Source organism: Populus trichocarpa, chromosome 13, assembly GCF_000002775.5.
Source record: "Populus trichocarpa isolate Nisqually-1 chromosome 13, P.trichocarpa_v4.1, whole genome shotgun sequence".
NCBI lineage: Eukaryota > Viridiplantae > Streptophyta > Magnoliopsida > Malpighiales > Salicaceae > Populus > Populus trichocarpa.
Window position 1 is genome coordinate 13,862,306 of NC_037297.2, and position 24,208 is coordinate 13,886,513.

General features: G+C 34.7%; 5 protein-coding genes across 9 annotated transcripts; 1 reads left to right on the forward strand and 4 right to left on the reverse strand.

Annotated features, from left to right (window-relative positions):
• Positions 1–2,355: 2,355 nt before the first annotated feature.
• LOC18104645 (pentatricopeptide repeat-containing protein At2g20710, mitochondrial) lies at positions 2,356–5,442 on the reverse strand. 4 transcript variants are annotated; one of them, XR_002977247.2, is made up of 3 exons: positions 5,062–5,442; positions 2,872–4,229; positions 2,356–2,588 (listed from the first exon to the last, which is right to left on the reverse strand). XR_002977247.2 is itself a non-coding variant. In XM_024583148.2 (2 exons), the coding sequence occupies exons 1-2, from the start codon at positions 5,347–5,349 to the stop codon at positions 3,108–3,110; spliced, it is 1,410 nt and encodes a 469-aa protein (XP_024438916.1). In that variant the 5' UTR covers positions 5,350–5,442; the 3' UTR covers positions 2,356–3,107. The 4 variants fall into 4 exon arrangements, 2 of the variants coding, with proteins under 2 accessions (XP_024438916.1, XP_024438918.1); XR_002977246.2 differs by having other exon boundaries at positions 2,356–2,689; XM_024583148.2 differs by having other exon boundaries at positions 2,356–4,229.
• Positions 5,443–6,911: 1,469 nt separating this feature from the next.
• LOC18104647 (pentatricopeptide repeat-containing protein At2g20710, mitochondrial) lies at positions 6,912–12,396 on the reverse strand. 2 transcript variants are annotated; one of them, XM_024583316.2, is made up of 3 exons: positions 12,093–12,396; positions 10,475–11,755; positions 6,912–8,356 (listed from the first exon to the last, which is right to left on the reverse strand). In XM_024583316.2, exons 1-2 carry the CDS (start codon positions 12,348–12,350, stop codon positions 10,508–10,510), a joined length of 1,506 nt encoding a protein of 501 aa, XP_024439084.1. In that variant the 5' UTR covers positions 12,351–12,396; the 3' UTR covers positions 6,912–8,356; positions 10,475–10,507. The 2 variants fall into 2 exon arrangements, with proteins under 2 accessions (XP_024439084.1, XP_024439085.1); XM_024583317.2 differs by lacking the exon at positions 6,912–8,356 and adding an exon at positions 8,363–9,241.
• Positions 12,397–14,330: 1,934 nt separating this feature from the next.
• On the reverse strand, positions 14,331–15,218 carry LOC18104648 (pentatricopeptide repeat-containing protein At2g20710, mitochondrial). Its single transcript, XM_024583159.1, has 3 exons — positions 15,127–15,218; positions 14,755–15,041; positions 14,331–14,680 (listed from the first exon to the last, which is right to left on the reverse strand). Exons 1-3 carry the CDS (start codon positions 15,216–15,218, stop codon positions 14,331–14,333), a joined length of 729 nt encoding a protein of 242 aa, XP_024438927.1.
• Positions 15,219–16,358: 1,140 nt separating this feature from the next.
• On the forward strand, positions 16,359–17,032 carry LOC18104649 (serine/threonine-protein kinase BLUS1). The gene is made up of 2 exons (XM_024583160.1): positions 16,359–16,868; positions 16,997–17,032. Exons 1-2 carry the CDS (start codon positions 16,359–16,361, stop codon positions 17,030–17,032), a joined length of 546 nt encoding a protein of 181 aa, XP_024438928.1.
• A 3,957-nt stretch (positions 17,033–20,989) lies between these two features.
• LOC18104650 (pentatricopeptide repeat-containing protein At2g20710, mitochondrial) lies at positions 20,990–23,332 on the reverse strand. The gene is made up of 2 exons (XM_024583242.2): positions 22,889–23,332; positions 20,990–22,410 (listed from the first exon to the last, which is right to left on the reverse strand). The coding sequence occupies exons 1-2, from the start codon at positions 23,186–23,188 to the stop codon at positions 21,331–21,333; spliced, it is 1,380 nt and encodes a 459-aa protein (XP_024439010.1). The 5' UTR covers positions 23,189–23,332; the 3' UTR covers positions 20,990–21,330.
• Positions 23,333–24,208: the final 876 nt, after the last annotated feature.

A 24,208-nucleotide genomic window follows, 5' to 3' on the forward strand; every position in this document is an offset into this window, starting at 1 on the left:
TGCCTATAAATAGAGGCATTATGTGAGAGCAAAATGCGTGAGAGAACGTGAGTGCAGTAGAGAGATCAAGAGAGAAAGAGAGGCTGCAATGGCAGCAGCCTTGCTGCCATTGCAGCAGCTGCAAGTGCAGCAAAAATAAGTTGATGAGTTGAGTAGAGTGGATGTAATCCTCCTCCTCTACATGTATGTATTGTAACCCTTTCTCTATCTCTAATACAATGACTCTCTCCCGTGGATGTAGGCGGTTTTGCCGAACCACGTTAAATATTGTGTGTCAGTGTGCTTTACCCTCCGTTTGAGCAATTATCAGTACATCCCCGGTCGGAAATCCCCAACACCTCCAACCATTATAAGAGCACAAGAAGCAGCAGCAGCTTCTGTACCTTCCTCGTTTACTTCAATATATAAAAGATTTGTGAAATATACGTGAAGCGTGCGTAAACCAGATGATTAAGAGGAGAGTCCACCATCTCAGTAAAATCCCCAACAAGCTTGAAAGGCAATTTCAATCCCAATTTTTCCATGCTCTTTGAAGCTTCAAATCCATAAGAGAACTTAAATTTCGGAACCGACATCTTAGAAAGCTTTGAGATTCTTTTTAAGAACATTGATTGATCGGAATTGAAATTTTGCACCAGTTCTTGCAGTCCATCATGTTTTTCAGGAAGAAAGATATGCATAGGAAATTGCTTGTTGTCTTGACAAATTTCATATGGAAGTTTGAGAATCTTGAAACCTTCAAATGATGCATAAAAATAGCTTTCCCTGATGCTTTTCATGAAAGGAACCTTGACAGTTGTTCCATCGAGGAGGTGAAAGTCTTCATGCCGAGTCCTTGAAGTGTCAAAAGGACGACACCATTGTCCTTTGACGTAGAGTTCATTTGCAAGAATAGTATCGTATCTTTATTGATGAAATTACCAGGTGGGATAAGATCTTTGACGAGTCCTTTTGTTTCATTTTCTGCCCACGATAGTTCACTTCCTTCCTCACTTGCTCACCCTTCACAGAAAAAAGAAAGAAAGAAAAAAAATGCACAACAGTTTATTATACGTCAAACAGTTCGATGAAAGTGGAGACATAACGAAGTTTTTGTTAGGGTTTTCTTTGATTTCATTGATAATGACTTCACTAGCAAGACGCATACAAAAATCCATGTTTTAGTCTTAAGGACTAGGGTTTGTATTCAACAAACAATGTATCGCTGCTGGTTTTAGACTCAATTTTTTTTTCTTTTAACAATGGCTTTTATAGTATACAAACCCTAGTCCTTAAATATCACTTAGGACCCACAATAGAACCGCTTGTTTTCTTGTTTTTTTTTTTTTTTGGGGAAATAAAGCGAATAAATCAGGTCATTGACTGGATCACACCCAATTAACTCTCATCCAATTTAGTTTAAAACCATTAATTTTTGTATGATTCGGGTAGGTATGTTTGCAAAGCATGGGCTGACATGTTACAATTTCCCAAGTTTCATAAACGCACACCTACGTCTTTCAGATTGTGGCCTTGTCATCCAAAATCTTTTCACACCAGCAAGGCTCTCGTTTATGCTTGTTTTAGTGAGTGGAATTTCACACCAGCAACGCACTCCTGGACGTGTAATGGATAGTAATGATGGTATTTTATTGTTCTATCGACATGATGATGACTGTCTTATAAGCTGCAAATCTTGTTACAGAGCAAGGGCGAACTCCCTGATATTACCACAAGAGTTTCGCATGTTCATAGTAAAAATGTACACATGCTTGACTCAAGGGTGTTTAAAGTTGTCATCCCTGCCACTCAGACTGATAAATCATACGATCTTTTGGCTTTGACCGTGGGAGTCGACATGTCAGGGAGAAATTTTGGTGTAACGTATACCTGAATGTGACCTCATGCATTTCTTTCCGAACATCGATCGATACCTGTTAATGGGGTTATTTACTCTTCGATGTCAGATACGTTCGTTTGAAATGGAGCTCTAATTTCTGTCTCAAGCCAGTAATTTATTTAGAATCTCAAGTTTTGGTTCTCAAATATTTGGATAGTTCGAAAGGTCGACTTTATACTTACAATCTGAAGACGGAACTGGTTCCTTTTATTGGCTCCTACCAACAGGGACAAACCTCTTAATTATTCCAAATGGCTGCATTCCTTTATTAGAGACGGCTGATGAAATTGCACAGGAAAGATCTGCCGAGTTCAGATGAGGATGAGCCATAACAGTGGTTCTTGTGTTATTAACGATCGTATGTTTCTCACTAGAAAATTGAATCGGGGGCATAGTTGTTCTTATTCGGTGTTGCTACCGGTGTCCCTTCAGGGCTTGGCCTTCAATTGCTTTCGTAAAATGAAAAGTGATCAGAGTTTCTCAATAACATGTCATTGCTTTATTAAAATTCATAAAATCTCAAGAAAGTGCAATAAGTTTCAAGTGGATGGAAATATACAGTGAAAGAAATAAAATCAACCCACCCTAACCACTTTGAACGACAACTTCACTGTCTTCATTTCTTCAGAGGACCACTTTGAACGACAACTTCACTGTCTTCATTTCTTCAGAGGGGATTGCTCAAGGATTCCAGCATAGAGAATCATAGCTGGATAATGGCATTTTAACAAAAATCACAAGCCAGCAATTACATCAAATAACTTCCCTTCAAATTTAACTCCTTTCTGAATCATATTTAAGAGGACAATGCTGCAAAGAGTAAATTTGATTTAATCTTTACGCATAATATGTGAGGTTAACCTCAACCAACCCTTGATTTAATATATATAGCAAGAAGAGAAATTGTCCCACATATATAGCATCTATAGTCAGATATCATATGACAAGAAAAAAGGGAAACTTTATGCTTTACCTAAGACTAGTTAACATACCTCAACTGCAGGGGTAAAAGGATGTCCACTATGAGATATTCAGCTTACCAAAATATAATAGAAACAATCACATGATTCTTAGGCAATTTAGTTAGTTCTCCTCTCAAAACAGCATAAGTCAGCGCTGTCCTCATCCTTGACCTCCATAAATGGTGTTTCTCCATTTAAGGTTAGATCATCAACTTCCATCTGACAAAAGGCTCTGGCAATGAGGTTTCATCTGTCAACAGTGTCCTTTAAATATCATTCTTACCTGGCGAGACAGGATGATGTTCACTGACAAACTTCAAAAGTTCTTCAGCTGCCTCTTCGTCTCCCTTACTTTCCAAATACCAAAGACATGTTTTCAAAGTATAAGGATTTGGCTTCCATCCTGGTTTGCTTATTGAAATCGCTTTCTTTAATGTTTCTACTGCCTTTGCCATCTGACCACCAAAGTGATACCCTGTTGCCAAATGATCCCATGAGCTTGCTTCGAGCTGCATCCCACTCTCAACAATCTTGTTTACATATTCCTCAGCCTTTTTCCAAAGGCCCTTCCTGGAATAAGCTCGAATCATTGTATTTGGTATTCGAATGTCATAAAGTGTCTTACGTGATACCCACTCCTCCGAAATCCACTCAGCCCCATCAATATCACCCAACCTCATCAATGAGTTTATCATACATATATATGTTGAGTTGAAAATCCTCCCTGTATTCTTATATGAATTCCATACGCGATATACTCCATCTTTATTCCCAGCAGAACCATATAAAGTAAGGAGCATTTCATAAGCATGTGCTTTTGTGGTGCCCACCATTGGAACAGTTAATTCCTCTGCTCTCTTCAACATTACTATAGATTTTTCTAATAGGCCAGCTTTTAAGTAACCATTCGCCACAGCAAAAAAAGTATGGAAGTCGATATTGATGAGAGAGTCTGTTTCCATCTTCATTAGAAGTTTCTCCATTTCCTCAATGTTGGAGGTGGCTACATATGCATGCAATCTGATGTTGAATGTGTAAATGTCACTATTAACCCCCTTTTCTTCCATCTCTTTCACTAGGGCCTCTAGTTTCTCATATCTTCCCATATGAGAATAGAGGCTTAGCATTACATTGTAAGAAAGAGTTTGTACAAGCCCCAACTCCCTCATCTTTTGCATCGTGGCCTCTGCTTTTTCCAAGCGCCTTTTGTGGGCATAGCAGTTTAAAAGAGCACCATAAACTTGGGTGCCTCTCAAATGGTCAGGGATACTGTTATAATATTCCTCTGCTTGTTCTAAGCAATGAACTTTTGAAATCAAATCCAGCCGAACCGCAAAGTCTCCGGGTGATTGTTCAGAGCCCCTTTCATCACTCATCCATTGTGAAATCTAACACAAAATAGAATGAAGATTAAAAAATAAAGATTATACAAGCTTATCTCACTTATCAAAGACAAACCAAAGACCAATTAAATCGATAATCAGTCTTGCTAAACTTTATTTTGGCTCCATTTGGCATATGAAATTTTTCAGAACTCAATATACTGTACATGCATGAAAAGCATGCAATCGAAGGTAAACAAATCGATATCATTAACCTCATTTACAACAAAATCGCATCTCTTTATTCTACTTTTTCCACAACTGATAATTGTGTTTATATTCGACCATATTAACTCATTATTTTATGCACCCCTAATGAGTGACTTTTCGATACCAAATTATTAGTGTAACCTCAAAAAATTTGGAAGTTATAATCTTCATATATACCTAAAACAAGTAATTCATGAAGCTATACCAAACCTTCCACAAGCTCTCATATTAGCCTATCAGTGAGCCCTTATATATATCCACGAGCTTCAAAGGAACCAACTCATGTCCCTAAGTGAGTTGAGCTTTATCTAACTCAAGCTAAGCACAGTTATCAAGCTTGGCTCCTACTACCTCAAATTACAGTCAAGATAAGCATAGTTGTTTAATTACAACAAATATCAAGAACCATCAATATTATTAGCCAACAAATCATAACATCCAACAATTCAATTTAAAACAGCAAAGAAAAAGAAAGCCTTTTACAAAATCTCCTAGACAAGTACTAAATCAAAACAGAAAAAGAAAATAAAAAAAGAAGAAATTTACCATTTTCATTAAGACCCAGAATTTCAATCTTTATGGTCTACACAATAGAAAAATGCAAATGTATTGTTAAATATTGAAAGACCTGAAGGGCATGGCTAAAGCGGCGATGTCTGCGAAATAGCTTGATAAAGTTTTGAAGATCAGATTGTTTAATGGAATTGCCTTCCTTAAGCCATTGCTCTATAACTGGAATTATGGAGACCTTTGGATTTCCAGCCCTTGAAATCCTAAGTTTCAAAGAGTCTTTCCGTTGTGTACTTGTAGAAAAAGAGAGCGCCCTTAAAACTTTATAGAGGAAATAATAACCTTGGTGATGCTGCTGCTGCAGCCATGGCCTGGGGTTTGATCTCGAGAGAAGATTCATAATCATAAGAGAGAAATGGGAGAGAAGATGATTGATGGCTTTCAGGGTTCTTTTAGGGTTTAAGAGGCCATTTTAGTTTTAGTTTTAGGGTTAATGGATTGGACTTTAGGATATCGTTAAAAGGCTTTGGTACATGGTAAAGTTTGGGTAAAAGCTCATTTACTCTCTCTCTCTCTCTCTCTCTCTCTCTCTCTCTCTCTCTCTCTCTCTCTCTCTCTCTCTCTCTCTCTTATTTTTTATTTTTATTATGAAGAGGTCAATGGCTATACAATGGACTGATGGAGAGTAATCTCTCTTGATTTTTTTTATTTTTTTTATTTTTTTATTGAATTGTAAACGTGTTTACTCTTCTATCCTACAAAAAGACTCACATTATTTAAGGAGCTTCCTCTTCTTCCTTTTTTTTTATAATTTTTTATTCAATCCTCATCTCTTTTATTTTTCCTTTTCTACTTTTCCATATTTTTTTTATTCTTTTTTTTTATATATAATTTCATTCTTAAACTTTTTAATTATTATCCAAGTTACCTTTGAATCTATCAAATCAATTAGATTACATAAAACAACTTACATATAGTTTAATTTTAAATTCGTGTTTCACAAGAAATCCGGTCAAGAGGTCTTTTACTTATCAATTTCATTTTTTTTTTCAATTTCATCCTCAAACGAGTTATCTTTAAACTGATCAAGTTAACTAAATTACATCAGAACAACTCATATATGATTTAATTTTAAACTTAGGTTAGTTAAGGAATTGAATTAATAACAATGTCAAATAATTTTATATGAATCAAATATTTTTTAAAAAACAAGCACGCATCTATAATGATATTTTTACAAAAAAATAAATTGAAGTTTTTTTTCTCTTGTTTTAGAATTTAAACCCTGCATGGTAATGTAGAAAACTTGTTAAAAAAAAAAAACCTAATCTGGTCATCCATGAAGAAAATGGGACTTAAGTAGACTAAGCTTGTCAAGGCAAGGCAAATTCCCAGAAATCAATATTCAATACAAATCCTCATACTCTTATACAATGACATTTCTTGCAAGAGTTATATATACCAGTGTGATTGTGAGCGGAGCTGATAATATTTGATAGGAGAGGTCAAAATTAATATAACAAGATATATGATTAAAAAGTTTATTTATTTAAAATAAAATATTATACTATTTTATATTTAAATACTAAATAATATAAAAATTTAAAATGTTTTGCAGGCCTAGCCTGCTTGCCTCCCCCGATTCCGCCCCTGGAGGGACAGATTCAATCAACCTGATGTTAGAAAATTCAAATTCACTTGTTATCAAATATTGGGATTAAAGAAAACATCAAGAACTAGAACATGGATGAGATAAACTTGTTTGTTGGCGGATGTAACCCATGTTTTGCTTAGGCCTTGCAACAAGATAATGATCATTCTTCATTTAGCAGCAGAGATGAACAAAAACTGGATTCAGAACTTGAAAGACACCCAGCACATGACCGTATCTCAAGTTTTCACCCAAAGCTCCATTCACATAGGAAGATGAATCCAGCCAGCAACCTAAAGGTGGCTGCCTATCCAAAATGCATTATAAGGTTTTAAATTTTCCATTATATTTCTCGACAAACTAAAACTGATGTCACAACTTCAAGTCCGACACAAATCTTGCTGCATTATGTATAAAAAAGAATGCCCCACTAGAGAAGTTATAAAAAACTCCCAATCCTGAATTTCATAGGCAGTTGAATACCAGATAATTGCTGCAATAGAAAATATTTTTCACCTTTTACCAGAAATCATGCATCATAATTCAGCGCTGTCATTATCTTTAACCTCGGAGAAAGCAGGTGTTCCATTAAGAGTCTGACCATCACCTTCCAGATCAAGTGCTCTGGCATGGAAGTTTCCTTTTTTAGTACAAGGCTTTAATTTATCATACATAGCTGGAGAGAAGAGAAAATGTTCCCTGACTAACTTCGAAAGCTCTTCTTCTCTTTCGACAACTCCCTGACCTTTTTAACCCTGAGGCATGTAGTCAATGCATAAAAATTTGGCTTCCATCCTGGTTTACTTATTGAAATTGCTTTCTTTAATGTTTCTGCTGCCTTCACCATCTCACCACCAAAAAGATATCCAGTTACCAAATGATCCCAAGGGCTTGGAGGAAGCTCCATCCCACTACAATCTTTTTTACCAATGGCTTAGCCTTTCGTCAAGGACCCCTATTGGAAAAACCAGTAATCATCAAATTTGGAATTTGAATGTCAAAGGACGTCTTCCTCGATGCTCACTCTTTCCAAATTTCCTCAGCACAATCAAAGCCATCCAACTTCATCAATGAGTTTATCATTCGTTGATAGCCCGAGTTGAAAAACCCTCCTGTATCCTTCTACTACTACCATAAACGATATACTCCTACTCTATTCCCAGCAGCACCATATCCTTGTAAGGAGAGCCTCATAAGCAAGCTTTTTTGAGTTACCCCTTGTTTGGGTGATTAATTGCTCAGCTCTCTTCAACAATGCAACAGTTTTCTCAATTAGTCCAGCTTTCAGGTAACCATTTGCCACAACAAAACAAGTATTCCAGTCAATGCTGATGAGAGGATCTGTTTCCATCTTGTTCAGAAGTTTATCCATTTCCTCAATGTTGGAAGAGGCTACATAAGCATTCAGCCTAATGTTTATACATGTCACCATTGATTCTCTTTTCTTTCATCTCTTTCACTAGAGCATCTAATTTCTCATGCTTCCCCATCTGAGAATAGAGGCTTAGCAATAAAATTACAAGGTCGTGCCTGTACAAATCCCAACTCCCTCATCTTCTGCATCAGGGCCTCTGCATTTTCCAAGCACTTTTTGTGTGCGTGTCCAAAAGGGTACCATAAACCTGGACACCCCTAAAACGATCTGGAATCGTTTTCCAAGCACTTGTTCCATACCATGAACTTTTGAAATTAAGTCCAGCCGGACTGCAAAGACTCCAGTTGATTGGTCATAGCCCCTTTCATCACTCATCCATTGTGATATCTAGCATAAAATGAAATGCAAGATTCTTGAAAAAATAACTACGATTTTAAAATCATATTTCACTGATGAAGAATATCATATCTAAAAATACATATGGTGATTAAGTGCAACCACAACAAATATCAAAGAACCCTCAATGCTATAAGCCCAAAGGTTTGTAAAATCCAACAATTCAAACTAAAAGAGCAAGAAAAAAGATACCCTTTAAGAAAAAATGCGTGACTAGTACACAAAGAATCAAACTTTATACAATTTGCAAGCAAACCCAAAAATCCAACTTTATGAAATACCCGAAGGGCATGAGAAAGACATTTTTTTTTTTTACCAAAAAAACTCGTTTTAAACCTATTTTTACCTAAAGACACTTAATAAACATCCTTACAATGTCAATAAACTAAATTATAAATCAAAACACCCCTAAACTTATAAGAAAAACACAAAATCAAACTAGAAAAAAAATCTTCACAAAATCAAACCGGGAAAAGAATCTTCTCCCACTCCCGATCTATGTTTTATGGCAAGGAGAAGGGCAAAAAACGACTTAATGAAATTCCTCTCGTCGAATGAAATCTTTTGATACCAAGACTAATTTTTTTGTGGTTGAAATGTGGCCAACTGATGATTTTCTTTGTCTTTGTCATTATCCGATGACTTTTTCTTTTCTCTATGAAACAGAGAAATCGTAAAATGACAAATAAAGTTTTGAACCAAAACAACAAAGTGGAAAACTACATGGACCAAAAACAGTTTTTGCCAAATCTCTAGGGAAAGAAATGTCAAAAAGACGCTGGACAAATAAAAGATTTAAAAAGAAAATTCAATTTTTTCCTCTTTTTTTGCCTCGTTCTCCAATCTGATCCCAAATGCCAAGAAAGTCTTCTGATACTGTAATAATTGAAAATAAATCAAAATAAATGACGAAACAACAATTTTTCCAAGAATAAAATTGAAAAAATAATAATTGAGGGACTGAATTAAAAAACATAAAATTCCAAAGAAAAAAAATTATTGTCATTCGTAGTGTTTTGTGGAAAAGTGTAATGTGGAAATGACATGCCCTTTAGTTTTTATTTATTTATTTATTTAAATTAATTTTAATATGCTCATGAAATATTCATTGTCCTTATTCCAAAAGGTGAAGGTTCCTCTTGCGTATTTCATGCCCAAATGCATCTAAGAAAATCCCGCTATAACCATGTTGGGTCTAAAATTTGAGTTATCTCTGTATATGCATATGCGAGACAAATCAAATATAGAATTTTGAGCTCTCTAAAAAGTTAACGGAACTTCATAAAATTTATCGTGAAGTTTTCATTCCGTACAAGCCAAATCATGAATTAGTAATTACATGTAATCTCCAAAAAAATCCCAATTGTTATTTCAAGCCTTCTCTTTCTTTTTTTAGAATGGAATATTTACAGAATCCCTATATATAGATCAAATTTTATTCCATGGTATTTACCTCTTTCTTATTCTTAAACAAGTCTCCCAAGAGAGTTTGATTTATCCTTGATTTATATTTCAAACTTATGACCTCAAACTAAAAGAATCTTCTTTCATACCTTCTAAACCAATTCTTTGGGACACATACGTAACAACATGCTTTCAGAAATTACTCTGAAATGGGAATCCATTTCATGTTGGGGGTAAATAAGATGATCCAATTCTCATCACTTCAATCTATAATTCCAAATAAAGCTAATCTTCTACAGCTGAAATTAGTATTTTGCATGTTTTAAAGGAAGTGTGTTAAAAATTTACAATCCCGAGAATAGGTGGAGAGAACACAATGCGTGCAGCATAAAGAAGCATGAATGGATTGGTCAGTGTTGTTTTAACTAAATTCAGAAGCCAGCAATTCCAGCAGATGGCATAGCTTCGAATTGAGGATCTTGGTTTATGTACAGGTCTACAAAAGCAAGTCAAATGACAGATGTTGAATAAATTTATATTCAAATGGTCATTCCAAGGAAGGGCTGGCCTCAATATGCTCTACTTTCATTAACATGTGCGAGGAAGATGGGTAATATTATCCCTACTTCTATGCTTGCACGCCATAATGACCACAACAAAAAATGAAAAAACCAAGATGAAACTTCACTTTCACAAATGACATACCATTCTTTCGCAGTCAGTTTACTTCTCAAAACATCATATTTCAGCACTATCTTTGTCTTCGAACTCTGTGGCAGCAGGTGTTTCTCCATTAAGAGCCTGGTCTTCACCTTCCATATGATCAAGGGCTCTGGCACACAGGTTTTCTTTGTCAATGATACTGCTGTTTAACCTATCATAAGAAACTGATGATAGATGACAATGTTCCTTAAGTATCTTCAGAGGGTCTTCTATCTTTTTCACATCTTCCCGACCTTTCAAATACTCAAGACATGCAGCCAAAGTATACACATTTGGCTTCCAACCTGGTTGACTTATTGAAATTGCTTTCTTTATTGTTTCCGATGCCTTCAGCATCTGACCTCTTACATGATATCCAGTTGCTAGACGATCCAATGTGCTTGCTTCAATCTTGATCCCACTCGCTACAATCTTGCCTACAAATGCCTCAGCCTTTTCCCATAGGCCCTTTTTGGAATAAGCACTGACCATCACATTTGGAATTCGAATATCAAAAAATTTCACAATGGAAACCCACTCTTCCCAAATCCTCTCAGCACCATCAACATCATCCAACTTCAGTAATGAGTTTATCATGCAAAGATAGCTCGAGTTCAAGGACCTCCCTTTAGTCTTGTACAAATTCCACACACGATACACTTGTTCTTTATTCCCAACAGCAGTATATAAAGAGAGAAGAGTTTCACAAGCAAACCTTGCTGACTTACCACTGATTAGTTGTTCTGATCTCCACAACATTGTCAAAGTTTTATCAATGAGGCCAGCTTTCAAGTAACCATTCGCTGCAACAACATAAGCATACCAGTCAATGCTGACAAGAGGATCTGCTTCCATCTTCATTAAAATTTTCTTGATTTCCTCAATGTTGGAAGTGGCTACATAAGCATTCAACAAAATCTTGTATGTGATATTGCTAAAACAAATGCCCCACTTTTCCATCTCTTGCATTAATACCTGTATTTTCTCATATTTCCCCATCTGATAATAGAGGTTTAGCATTACATTATAAGACAGCACATTTCTTACAAACCCCATCTCCCTCATTTTTCGCATTGTGGCCTCCGCTTCCTCCAAATGCTTATAGTGCGCATAGCAGTTTAAAAGAGCACCATAAACCTCCAAGCCTCTCAAACTCTCAGGAACGCTATTAAAATATGTCACAGCTTGTTCCAAGCCATGAACTTTCGAGATTAAATCCAGTCGAACTGCAACATCTCCGGGTGATAAATTATGCCCCCTTTGGTCACTCATCCATTGTGATATCTAACACAAAACAAAATACTTAAACAAATTCCAAGGGAACCAAAAAATTTAGGATGTTATACTAAATATCAAACATTTAGCTACTTGATTAAGTGGAAAAATCAGTTTCAAAATACTACTATAGCCTGCACAAAACTTTCAACTAAAGCTATAAGGCTACTCAACGATCTTTTCAACAAAAACTAAAACAATTACCAATTTGCAATGAAACCCAGAAATTCAATAGCCATAAAAGACAGATTGAATCTATACAAAGCATCAAATGCAGATTTAACAATCAATAACTAAATGGGCACAAGCAAAAACACTAAAATAAGTAGATAAAAGAGAGAGGGACCTGAAGAGCGTGGCTAAAACGATGGATTTTACGGAGTTTTCTGATGAAGTGTTTGAGGTCACTATTTGTAACCACTTGGCCTTCTTGAACCCATTTTTCTATAACTGGAATAACAGGGACCATCGGATCTTCCACCATAGAGATCCTACGGTTAAGAGAGTGGGATATAGCGGTTGTGTCTGTGGAAAAGCAAAGAGCCCTTAAAACTCCATCAATGTGAAGGCATAAACTTGGGTTTGATCGAACAAAGAGGTTCATTTCATGGAGCAAAAACAGAGAAATCTTGGAGCTCTTGAGTTGTGGAAGGCTTTTGTTTTGTGGGTTTTAGAAAGGGTTTTATTTGAGTAAATTATATTGTAGTCCCTATTCTAGAACACATTATGAATTAGTCCTCCATTTTGAAAACTCTATAATTTAATTTATTGACTCTTGCTTACTGTTGTCGTATTTACAATATTTTGGTTTTCTTCTAAATTCTTACCATGTTGGTTTTTATATATCAATTAAAATAATAAAAAGGTACATTTAGGATTTAGAAAAAAATATAATTTTATTTTTTACAAGAGACTAAGATATAGCCTTATAGGTTTAAAAAAGGAGTGAATTGTAATTGAATTGACAATCCAGGGCCCAAGAAATCAAAACTATAAAAATACTTAAAAACAAGTCAATTAAGTCCAATCATTAAAATCTAAAAAATAATAAAATTATATCAAAATTAATCAAATTATTAAATCATAGCCTTTATATATATGTATATGTATGTATGGAATCATTAGTTATTGCCTTAAATATTATCTTTGACTCTCTTAGATGAATAAATATTCAAAAAACATTGTTATTCCGTTGAACAGTATGAAATAAGGGACTAATATTTATTTTTGTTAATTTTTTAGAGTTTTATCAAGAATTTTCAATTATATTACTAAATATCAGTAATCAAAACAAAAAGAATTAAGAAACAGTTTTAGATTATGATTTATCAAGAAATATTTTTTCTAACCATTAAATATTTAAAGAATCCATGAAAATTCGATAAAAAATATTAAATATATAGTACGATAACAAGAAAACTAATAATCAAATATATGTAAAGAAAAACATATAAGTCTATAAATGTAATAAAACATTTTAGTATCTTGTTCATTAAAAAATAATTCATTAATAATTTCCAATAATGAGAAAAAGGAGATATATAACAACATGTTCAACTTTTTTTTCATTATTTTTAGTAATTTTTCCTCGATAGTAATATTATTTATTCAAATATTATTCCTACATAGCATTTGATTGGGTTCTAAACTCTTGGAATTTTTCTTTAATTTTTACTTTCGTTTTAATATTTTTATAAATTGATATACACTTGCAATTTAGGTGTAAAAAACACTAGTGGAGTAAAGATTTAACTTCCAAAGTTGCAGTGTGTCTCATTCTTGATACAGCACAATCTGAGAAGCTTCTGAGCCTCTTGTTGTAGTGGAGCTTCTGTTTCAGGAGTCTTGCTCCATAGCAATGGTCATGCTGAACTGGTGAGCATCTCACATGGCAATAATGACCTGTGTCATTGTGTCGCAGAGTTGACAGACATCATGTCTCTCGCAGCGGTGGCGAGTCTAAAGCCAAGCTGAAGACCGCAGCACCTTTACGAATTGCTCTAACCCATGTTTTGCGTAGGCATCCACCACAAGGTTACAGTTCAAAGCATAACTTAGCAAACAAGTAGATAAAGGATTTTGCTGATGAAAGCTTGTACAAATCTTTCCATTTTCCAGTTTAACCCAATCCACTCGTTCGGAGAGCTATTTATTCTACAGCAGATGTTCCCAGAATACCTCTAGCGGAGAGGGTTTACTATCAGCCTATTTTGGATATTAATCTATCTGATTCAGAAGGGAAGAACTCAGTATTTCAATTCCTGATCAAGTTTGTGTCAAGAACTCGTTTCCTGATCAAGTTCAACCAAGAGGGTAGACCAAAAAATATATGTGCATTATAATCTTAAACTTGGTTCAGATATTTATCATAGTGATCTTGACGAACTTCGACATTTATCACATTCTCTTGCTGGGATATGTACAAGAGCATGTCAAGCCACAGAAGTTAAGAAGGAGACCTCAGCTACAAAGCTAATAAGCGAGTTGTTTGACAACAGATTATTTTCTCTGTTTTGTTTTTGATAAATCAAAATTCAGAAATGAATGTACTCAAAATCCAAATTCAATACATGTCTTTAATTCATCATAAATAGCTGGTTCGAAATGACAATGCTCCATGACTAACTTGGAAAGCTCTTCTGCTGCTTCCCACAACTCCCTGGCATTTCAGACATGCAGCTAAAGCCTTAGTATTCGGCTTCCATTCTGGTGTACTTATTGAAATTGCTTTCTTCATTGTTTCGGCTGCTTTCACCATCTGACCAGCAACACAGTATCCAGCTGCTAAATGAACAAATGAGTCTGCATTGAGCTCCATCCCACTACTCTCTACTATCCTTACAAATGCCTCATCCTTTTCCCAAAGACCCTTCTTTGAATAACCAGCAATCATTGCATAAACCATGTCTTCATTGATAACCACTCCTCCCAAACCTCCTCAGCAACATCTTTGCCATCTGACTTCATCAATAAGCTTATCATATGTAGATAGCTTGAATTATTAAAACCAGCTGAGTTCTTAAAGAAATTCCTAAAACGATATAGTTCATCCTTACTGCCAGTACCAGCATACAATGAGAGGAGATTCTTATAAGCATATCTTCTCTCATTAAACTTGATTAATTGTTCTGATTGCTTCAACATTGTCGAAGTTTTTTCAGTAAAGCTAGCTTTCAAGTAACCCTTCGCTGCAGAAACACAAACTTTCCAGTTGATCCGAGAATCTCTTTCCATTTTCATCAGAAGTTTCTCCATTTTCTCAATATTGGAAGAAACTGCCCTTGTCTTCCATCTCCTGCATCAGAATATGTACATCCTCATATTTTCCAATCTTGGAATAGAGGCTTAGCATCCAATTGTAAGACAATGCTTTTGCTAACCCTAGTTCCTTCATTGTCTGCATCATGGCCTCTGCTTTTTCCAAATGCTTATGGTCCACATAGTAGTTTAAAAGAGTATCGCAAAGGTGCATTCTCCGATGGTAAGGAAGGCTGTAAAAATATTTTTCTGCTTCTTCTAAGCCATGGATTTTAGTATTAAGTCCAGCTGAACCAACATTTCCCCCACTGTTTGTTCATAGCCTCTTTGCCTCATCCTTTCTGATATCTAACACAAAAATGGGATTTAAGTGTTCCAGTTACATAGTCACATTTCTCTGATCAGGGTTCATATATTCAAGTTGATCGATTCCCTCCTACACTTAGATTCACATCTATAATTCTAACACATCAGTATTTAAAACTAGTGGTATTTTCTTCCTTTCACATCCATGTCTGTCCATTTTCATATGGGGAATGCTAGCGATGCCGAAGCATCAGGCCATGTAGATTGGTAAATAGTTTCTACTGTTTCTGCCTTATCATTTTCATATTCTATTTCAAGATAAATATCAAACCTTTAAGTATATATCCACTAAAAACAAAATCCTCTTCACTTCACAATGGAGCTAAGCACACAAGAAAACCAAAGAGGACCAAGTTTAAGAAAACCACAAGAAAACCAAAGAGGACCAAGTTTAAGAAAACCACAAGAACAACACTGGGCAGTCATGAATCATGATCAAGACCAACAAAGTACATCATATTCAACCAATCCATAAGAAAGGTTGCAGAAAAAAAATCCAAAACCAGAATGAGCCGAGATATTTCAGGATTATGAAAAAAATAGCTGACAAAAAACTCAGTTTTCTTGGAACCCAGCAACCAAAAATCATTGCCACCTTCAACCACCAAACGCCAATTGAATTTTCCCTGTATTTCCCTTTTGAACCAATCAAGTGTTGTCATACATGCATAATGCAAAATAATGAGTTTATATGCGAACAGGTGCATGTCTCTCTCTGTTTTTTTTTTCTTTTTTCTTTCATTTTTTAAATATAATTGAAGTGTTCAAGTATTATTATATCCACGTTCGAGGTCAAATGTTTCAAGGCTGATTTATGGTCTTTTGGTGTTACTGCATTGGAATTAGCCCATGGTCGACCTCCTTTGTCTCATTTTCCTCCTTCGAAGTCTTTGGTCATGAAGATAAAGCAGAGGTTTGGGTTCTCTGATTATGATGATGAGAAGCAAAAGAAAGATTTCAAGAACAAGAACTTCTCCATAGGTTTAACATGGTTGCTTCTTGTCTTGATCAAGACCCTTCAAAAAGACCTACTGGTCAACTTTTAGAGTATTCTTTCTTCAGGACCTGTGAAGGATTAGGCTTTTTGTTCAAGAACGTTTTCGATGGGTTGCCTAATGCTGAAGAAAGATTCAAAGAAACCAAACATTATGGGACATCAAGCCAGATTACTGCTGGTGCTGATATTGAAGAAGAAGAAGAGGGTACTACCTCAGCGGCTCCGGTTGAACAAAGGATCAGTGGCTGGAAATTTAATGAGGATGGATTCGTGCTTGACCCAGTATTCCATAATGAGTCAGAAGATGATCAAGTTGTGAAAGTGGTTCGTTTTAGAGGTGAAACCATTATTCCTAAGCTGGACATAGAATTCAGTAAGTCGTCAGGTGACTTGGAGGGTTTAGTGGGAGATCAGACTGGTGCAAACATGAGTGGAATACAGGGAATTACTGAGGGTTTAGTGGCTCTCAAGAAGAGTTTGGATGAGCAGAGGAAGCGACTAGTAAGTTTTTTAAAAATGAATAGGTTTAACTCTCAAGTGCATCACTCAAGCTGTTAGTTATAGACTTTGCAAAACTGAAATTCTAGAGAATTTTGTTCAGAATCCTAGATATCATTTGATCTTTGCAGCAATTGGTGTCTGATGGGCTCTTAGCTTTGCAATAGGCCTTGGCCTTACCAGGTCCTGTGCAAGATATGAAAGGTAGAGATGGCAGAAACTGTAAAGAAGTAATGAAGCTGTTCAAATAGGAAGTACAAACTACAAAGAAATGAAACTACAATAATTTCTAATCAAGAAAAAGAAAATTAGAAAGCTCTTTTGAAAAGGAATAGAAGTCCTTTGTTAGCCATCATCACTTTAATCAATGTTGGCCATCATCACAAGAAACTTGGAATGTTGTTTCGAAAAAGAAATTCCTGCCCAATACCATAAAACGAAGGTTCTTCAAGCTTAAAATCACGTTATTTTCTTTTGTCTCAACCCTAGCTCAACTTATTGTATATTTTCATGGGAAAACAAGGCATACACCAAGACAGAGAAGATCAAGGACAAGAAGACACTATCTGCTTCTTTAGATCATCGACATGCATGCTTCTCTTGGAAAATTTGTCAAAACTATTAATTATGCCTCACAAGGGAAAAATAATGGTGAAAAAAGGTTTCATAATTAAGAATGATGAGTTCCCTCACTCTAGAAAATACCGAAAGCCAGTGGCTACATGTGAGACAGTTGATGGCATGTTGGGTCAAAGTTCCTTGTTTTCTCAAGAAGAGGCTTGCAGCTTCAGGGCTAGATTCATTTAACATATGCAGGTTTATCAATTCATCTTCTTTCCTTTGGAATGCAAAAGTTTGACACAAGCTAAGATAAATATTTAGTAACTAGTTCATGGGATAAACCTTGCGTTAATATTTGTTTAGCATTCTGGTTAACGGGTGAGTAAGAATACTCAGATGAATATTCTAATATCCAGATGCCTTTCCTTTATCTTCAGAGTCTCTAGATGATCAGTGCCAAGAAGCTCATTGAATTGTGAGGGAAACGGCTGAAGCATTGCTGCTACTTAGTGAAGAAGGATCAAATTATTGCCACAGAATTAGTTGTATAGAGTCAGAAAATCGCAGCACATGGCATCAGAAAATGCTGAGAAGAGTCAATTCGTTGTGTATAACATTATATTCCTGATAAAGAAAAAAAAAACGCCTGGTAATTCTGTTAGGTAGTGTTTTGTATGCTGAATAAAGATGAATTGAATGTGAAATTTTTTTTGTGAAGTTTTTTGATAGTATATCTTAAGGTTGTTCTAGTAAAGATAAACTTCTCCACTTCTCAAATCATGAGTTATTATTTACAAAATAACTATATTGGTCTTTAAATAAAATCAATTTTTTTAAAAAAAAAGATCAAAACAAGAAAAAAAATCCAAAAAAATCAACGGATTTTTGATGGATTTAACCTAAAATGCATGTCAACTCAAGTTTTTCTAGGTCAATTCAGATTAATTATTTCTTTATTTATTTTTAACTTAAACCTCTGTTATTAACCTATATGAGTGGTGACTCGACTCGGGAGTCGACTAGGGACAATGCTCGGGTCATGGGTTGGGAGAGTCAACATAGATTTTTCTGGATTAACATAACGATAAAAGTGATTATTATCATTGTTTTAAAACCTGAATTGAAGATTGTCCTGGGACATGACCTAAGTCACGAGTCATGTTGACTGATAAACTGGGTCAATGTAAGGATAAAAGTGGTTGTTATCATAGTTTTAAAACCCGATTCGAGGGTTGACTCTGGGCAAGGCTTGAGTCAAGAATCGGGAGGGTCAACTAGAGTTAAGCCGAGTTAATATGGATCGATGTAAGGATAAAAATGATTATTATAATAGTTTTAAAACCCGACTAGGGGTAGAGAGGGTCAACCCGGATTGACTTGGGTTAAGTTAAGAATAAAATTTTTTTTTATTATAGTTTTAAAACCTAACGCGGGAGTTGACCTAGGTCACAGGTTGGGAGGGTCAACCCCGAGTTGACCCAATGTTTTCTTCAAAAAAAAAATCAAAGCAACCTCAATTTACAAGTGAAAAAAAAATCAAAAAGAGATTAATGGATTTTGACCCATGTTTTATCCCAAGTCAACTGAGTCGCAGGTCGACCTGAGTTTTTTACTGGGTCAAGTCGGATCAATCTTTCCTCTAATTTTTGTTAAACCTAGACCAATCGGGGTCATGGGTTTGTCGAGTCCATGGTCGACCCGCTAAGTCAGTCCGCTTACTAGGTCAGTTCGGGTTTTATAACTAGAGTTATTATAATATTATTAATTTTAACACTTAATATAAACTAAAGTGAAAATAATAATATCTAATTATATTTTAAAATATATAAGTTTGACAATAATAATAAAAAAATATATATTTTTATTTTACCTTAACCTTATATTTAAATACTTTTTTAGGTTTTGATTTAGAAAACAATATATATTATAATTTACACTTTAAACATTAAACAAAATAGGAGTATTATTGTCATTTGTCTCTCAATAATAAAATAAAATAAATTATTCAGTCTAATCCAATATACACCAAAAACAATCTTGTTCAATGCCTACTAACCACAGCACAAGATAAATTATTCAATTCAATGCACTCCAAGCACAAGGCATGTCTGGTATTTATCCAATCTGATCTATTCTAATTAATATTATCCAGCATATCAAATCCTACCTTAAATTATCTTAACAGAGAAATTGTTAGAGCTATACAGTATACTGCCTTTATGGAATATACTGCCACCATGATCCGGCAGAATGTGGCTAAAGATGTAGAGAAAACATTGCCGAAGATTGTTGCTAGCAGTAGATGCTCATCATCTTTGTATTTTCATTAAAAAGTTAGAAATCAACTTCTGTCAATTTGTGGCTTTCTCAGATACATTACTTTGCTAACACAATAACAACACACCCATATTTTCAGGCATTTCTCCATGATTTAGCACGTCCCTCCTCTGCCACTGTCAATCTCTGTTGCAAGATATAAAAACAATGTACACCCTTCTTCGGCTATCAGACTATACAATTTAGCACTTTCCTTCTCTTCGACATCCATATTCTCAGGCATTTCTCCATTAAGAGTCTGACCATCACCTTCCATCTGATCAAGCGCTCTGGTGTCCATGAATATGTCATTAAGAGTCTGAAGTTTTTTGAAGATGCATTTTACTCCGGTTCAACAATGGATGGAAATAGCATCTATTTACTTAGAAGGGAAGGCTGATATCTGTTTTGAAGAATTCATATTGGGAAGTAATTACTTGGCCAAAAGAATTCTAAATAACTAGATTTATATTATACTTGGATTACTAGAAAGATATCATTGATCATGATTTTTTGAAGTATTACTGGAGTCATTTTGAACTATAATAGATGGGATCGAGTTTCTCCAATCTCGGAAAAATTAGTGATAACATCAGACCCAAAATATTGTTTATGTATTTATATGATCATAGATAATAAAAGTAGCCCAAACTATTGAGAGATTTAATTTTAATTTATGTTTTTTTTTTATTTATTTGAATTTTTATTTAAAGTTTCTTAATTAGACTTTGGATCCGTTTATTTTTGCCTTTCAAAGAAGCTTTTGAAAAAAGTTAATTTTTTTTTTTTTGCTTCAAATTATTTTTTTAATGTTTTTAGATTGTTTAATTTAATGTATTGATATTAAAAATAAATTTTAAAAAATAAAAAAAATATTTTAACACTTCCAAATAAAAAAACACTTTGAAAAACAACCGCTACCATAATAACAAACAAACATTTTATTTATTGGGCTTGATTTAATTATTGTTAGGTATTATATTTATTAAACTATAAATCTAATTATTTGTTCTAGATAGAGTTTTAATATTTATATTCTATTTTTCTAAATGTTAGATAATTTTTAATGATTTAATTAAAATAACATACCATTCCTCCTCTAAATTCTCTCTTCTTCCTAGCTTTTCCTTCCACTGTTTTAATTCTTGACTTCTTTCTTTCTTTGCTTTTAGTTTTTTTTTTCTGCATCACTTCTAGTCTCTTTTTTATTTTGGGCAGAAGTTTTAAGCAATATGAAATAGAGGGTATAAACAAATAAAACGATCATCATGTACAGGACCTCAATTCCAATCCCATACAAAAAGATGAACTTAGCAATCCAAAACAAGTTGCTTGTCCAGAAGGTAATCGTTCAAGGTGTGATCCTAATGCATTATACTGTCAGATCGTCTATCTAAAGCCCCAGGGTCTTTGATTACACCTTTAAAATTAACCTGTCCAGTGAGTTGTAGGATGCTATAAACTTGGCAACTGATTTTCGTGATCAAAGCCCCAAGTATCTTTTTGTGTTTCTTCGTCAACAGCAAAACCATCCATTTTCATCTGATAAAGAACATCGTTAACTGATTTTCCGGCTGCCATAGAGTTCCTAGTTTTTCACCAACCGGGTGAATTCTTTCATCTCTTCAGCATCTCCCTGACCTTCCAAGTACTCCAAACAGGTATTCACAAGGATGGGATCTGGTTTCCAGTCTCTTCCAACATTGACGGCTCTCTTCAACATCTCAACAGTCTTGGGGATTTGATCATGTTCCATATACCCCTTTGCCATTACATGCCATGTGCTCGCATAAGGTGTTCTTCCTTGCACTGCCTTTTCTATGGCTGCTTCAGCCTTCTCAAAAAGTCCCCTATTGCAATAAGCAACAAGAAGCCCATTCAATACACGGAAGTCATACGTGGTGGTGCACTGGGACTCCCACTCTTCAAAGATCTTTTCTGCTCCCTCAATATCATCCAGCTTCGTAAGAGAGTCAATCATGCAACAATATGATGTATCCATGGATTCACTCGAGGGCTTGTACAAATTCCAAATTCGATAAAGCTCATCCTTATTCCCTGTTTTTGCATAGAGACTCAAAAGAAAATTAAATACTGCTTTCTTCTTTCTGAAGGCCATCCATTTCTCCAGCTTCTCCAACATTGTCAAAGCTGTTTCAATGGACCCAATCTTCAGATACGCATCAGCAGCCATTGCATACAATTTCCAATCTAGACCAAGCTCCGGATTCTCCTCCATCAATTTCAAGATTCTTTCCACTCCGGAAATGTCAGATGCAGCAACTGAAGCAGCAATTAGATTTCTCAGTGTATATTTATCTTCAGCAATTCCATTCCTTTCCATTTCCTTCATCAATGGGGGGATTTTGTCAAAGTCTCCGGTTTGAGAGTAAAGGATGATCAAGATGTTGTACGGAAAAGATGATGTTGTCATGCCCCCTTCTCTCATTTCCTGCATAACTGCTTCTGCTTTCTGCACAGATTTCTCTCGCACACAGCCATTAAGAATAGCACCATATGTGTACTTAGTTTTTAACTTAACCGAAAGTTTATTAAAGTAGTTCTCGGCCTCCTCTAATCCACGAACTCTATGAATTAATCCCAATCTGACTGCTGCATCTTCCGTTGTAAATGTAAAGAACCGCCGGGCTGTCATCCATTCTGATACCTGAATTAATCATGCTCTCTATCAAGTTCCAATTTTACAGGAAGCATGTACATTAAACTCATCAAATTACAACTACACTGCCCAACACAAAGGTGCATCTAACCATATCTTGAATCATGATATGGTCCAAGCTTCATCATGACAAAAATAATTGGCCTCGTGCTGACTTGCTAATTATATATCAGATCTTAATTATGCCTCGTGCTGACTTGCTAATTATATATCAGATCTTAATTATCTTATCTCTTAAGACTAGATATATGAAAAATTCTCAAACTTTTGAATCATATTGAGACTGACACAAATCCAATAAATGACATGTCGTCCAAAAGCTGAAACTTTACCCCAAATTCAGTTCCACCATAAATAATTCAACAAGTTCCCACAACAATCTCTATATTTTACTCAAAGGGTACACATAAAACAATCTAATGAGCAAAAAGAAGTCAAAAAATGATGGGGATTGAGAAATAAAGACCTCTAAAGCATGTTTGAACCGTTTATAATCTTTCATGAGACGAACCAAGGACACAAGATGGTGTTTGTCAACAGTGTTGCCTTCTTTGACCCATTGATCAAGCACCGGTACGATGGAGACCCTGGGGTCTCTTATGGCTTCAATTCTTCTGCATAATGTAGTAGAGTGTGAAGAAGATAATGGTTTGGTTGGGGTTTTAGTAGAGAAGAATAAAGAAGCTAAAACCCTTGTGGAGGAGATGGAGAATTGATAGTTTTGAGGAAGTAAAGAAAATAATTTTCTAGAGAAATGAAGATTCATTATTATTTCTCTGAGTGAATGTGTTTGAAAGAATTGATGTTTGTGTAAGGGCAAGGGAATAAATGGAAATAGAGACAGGGATTTAACTTAGGGTTTAAGGCTAGGAAGAAAACCAATTTGGTTTGGTTTATGCCATCAAAACTCTGGATTTATCGTATATTTGAGGGTTGTGTTCTTGGCATTTTATTAATGTGGTCCCTGTATTATTTTAGTTTTATTTAGTTGGTCCCTTTACTTAAAAACATTTCTACTGTGTATTGTACTCTCTAACTAATTCCTGCGTATTTTACGGCTAATTCTTATCAACGAGCCCGACATTATCGATCTAGTTACATGTCTGGTTTTTTTTTTTTTAACATGTTATTAACAGTGAATTAAATGGAAATTTGAAGAAAAAAAATCACACCAAGAAACTTTCTTTAAAAGAAGGGACAATTAATTAATAATAATAATAAAGTTTTTCTAGGTGAAAGAGTCATGAGGCGGAGGTTAAGACTAAGAAGATATTTAACATTGTGTTTTTATCTATAATTGAGTGCATTTTAAAATGTATTTGGTATAGAAAACATCAAATTAATGATATTTTAGTATATTTTTTATTATTTTAATGTATTTATGTCAAAAATAAAAAAAAATTTAAAAATTATTATTATATATTTTCAAGCAAAAATTATTTTTAAAAAATATCATACATCACAATACCAAATATATTAATATTAAATTGAGATATTCCCGTCTCCTATTTTGACATATATTTGTACATGGAGTTATTGAATCTCACTTAGTGCGGCATATAATTTAAATCGGGTACAGTTTTATTTTAAATCATTTTGAATATTGATCTAGTTATATTTTAAATGATCTAATAGGTTAATCTGATCAAACTCAAGTGAGATCTGACTAGATTAACTTTAAGAAATTAAAAAAATAAAAACTAGAAACAAAATCTTTTGAGATAAAATATTAACTTGGTAATTCATGAGTTAAATTAGTTTAATTTAATAACATTATAATACAAAG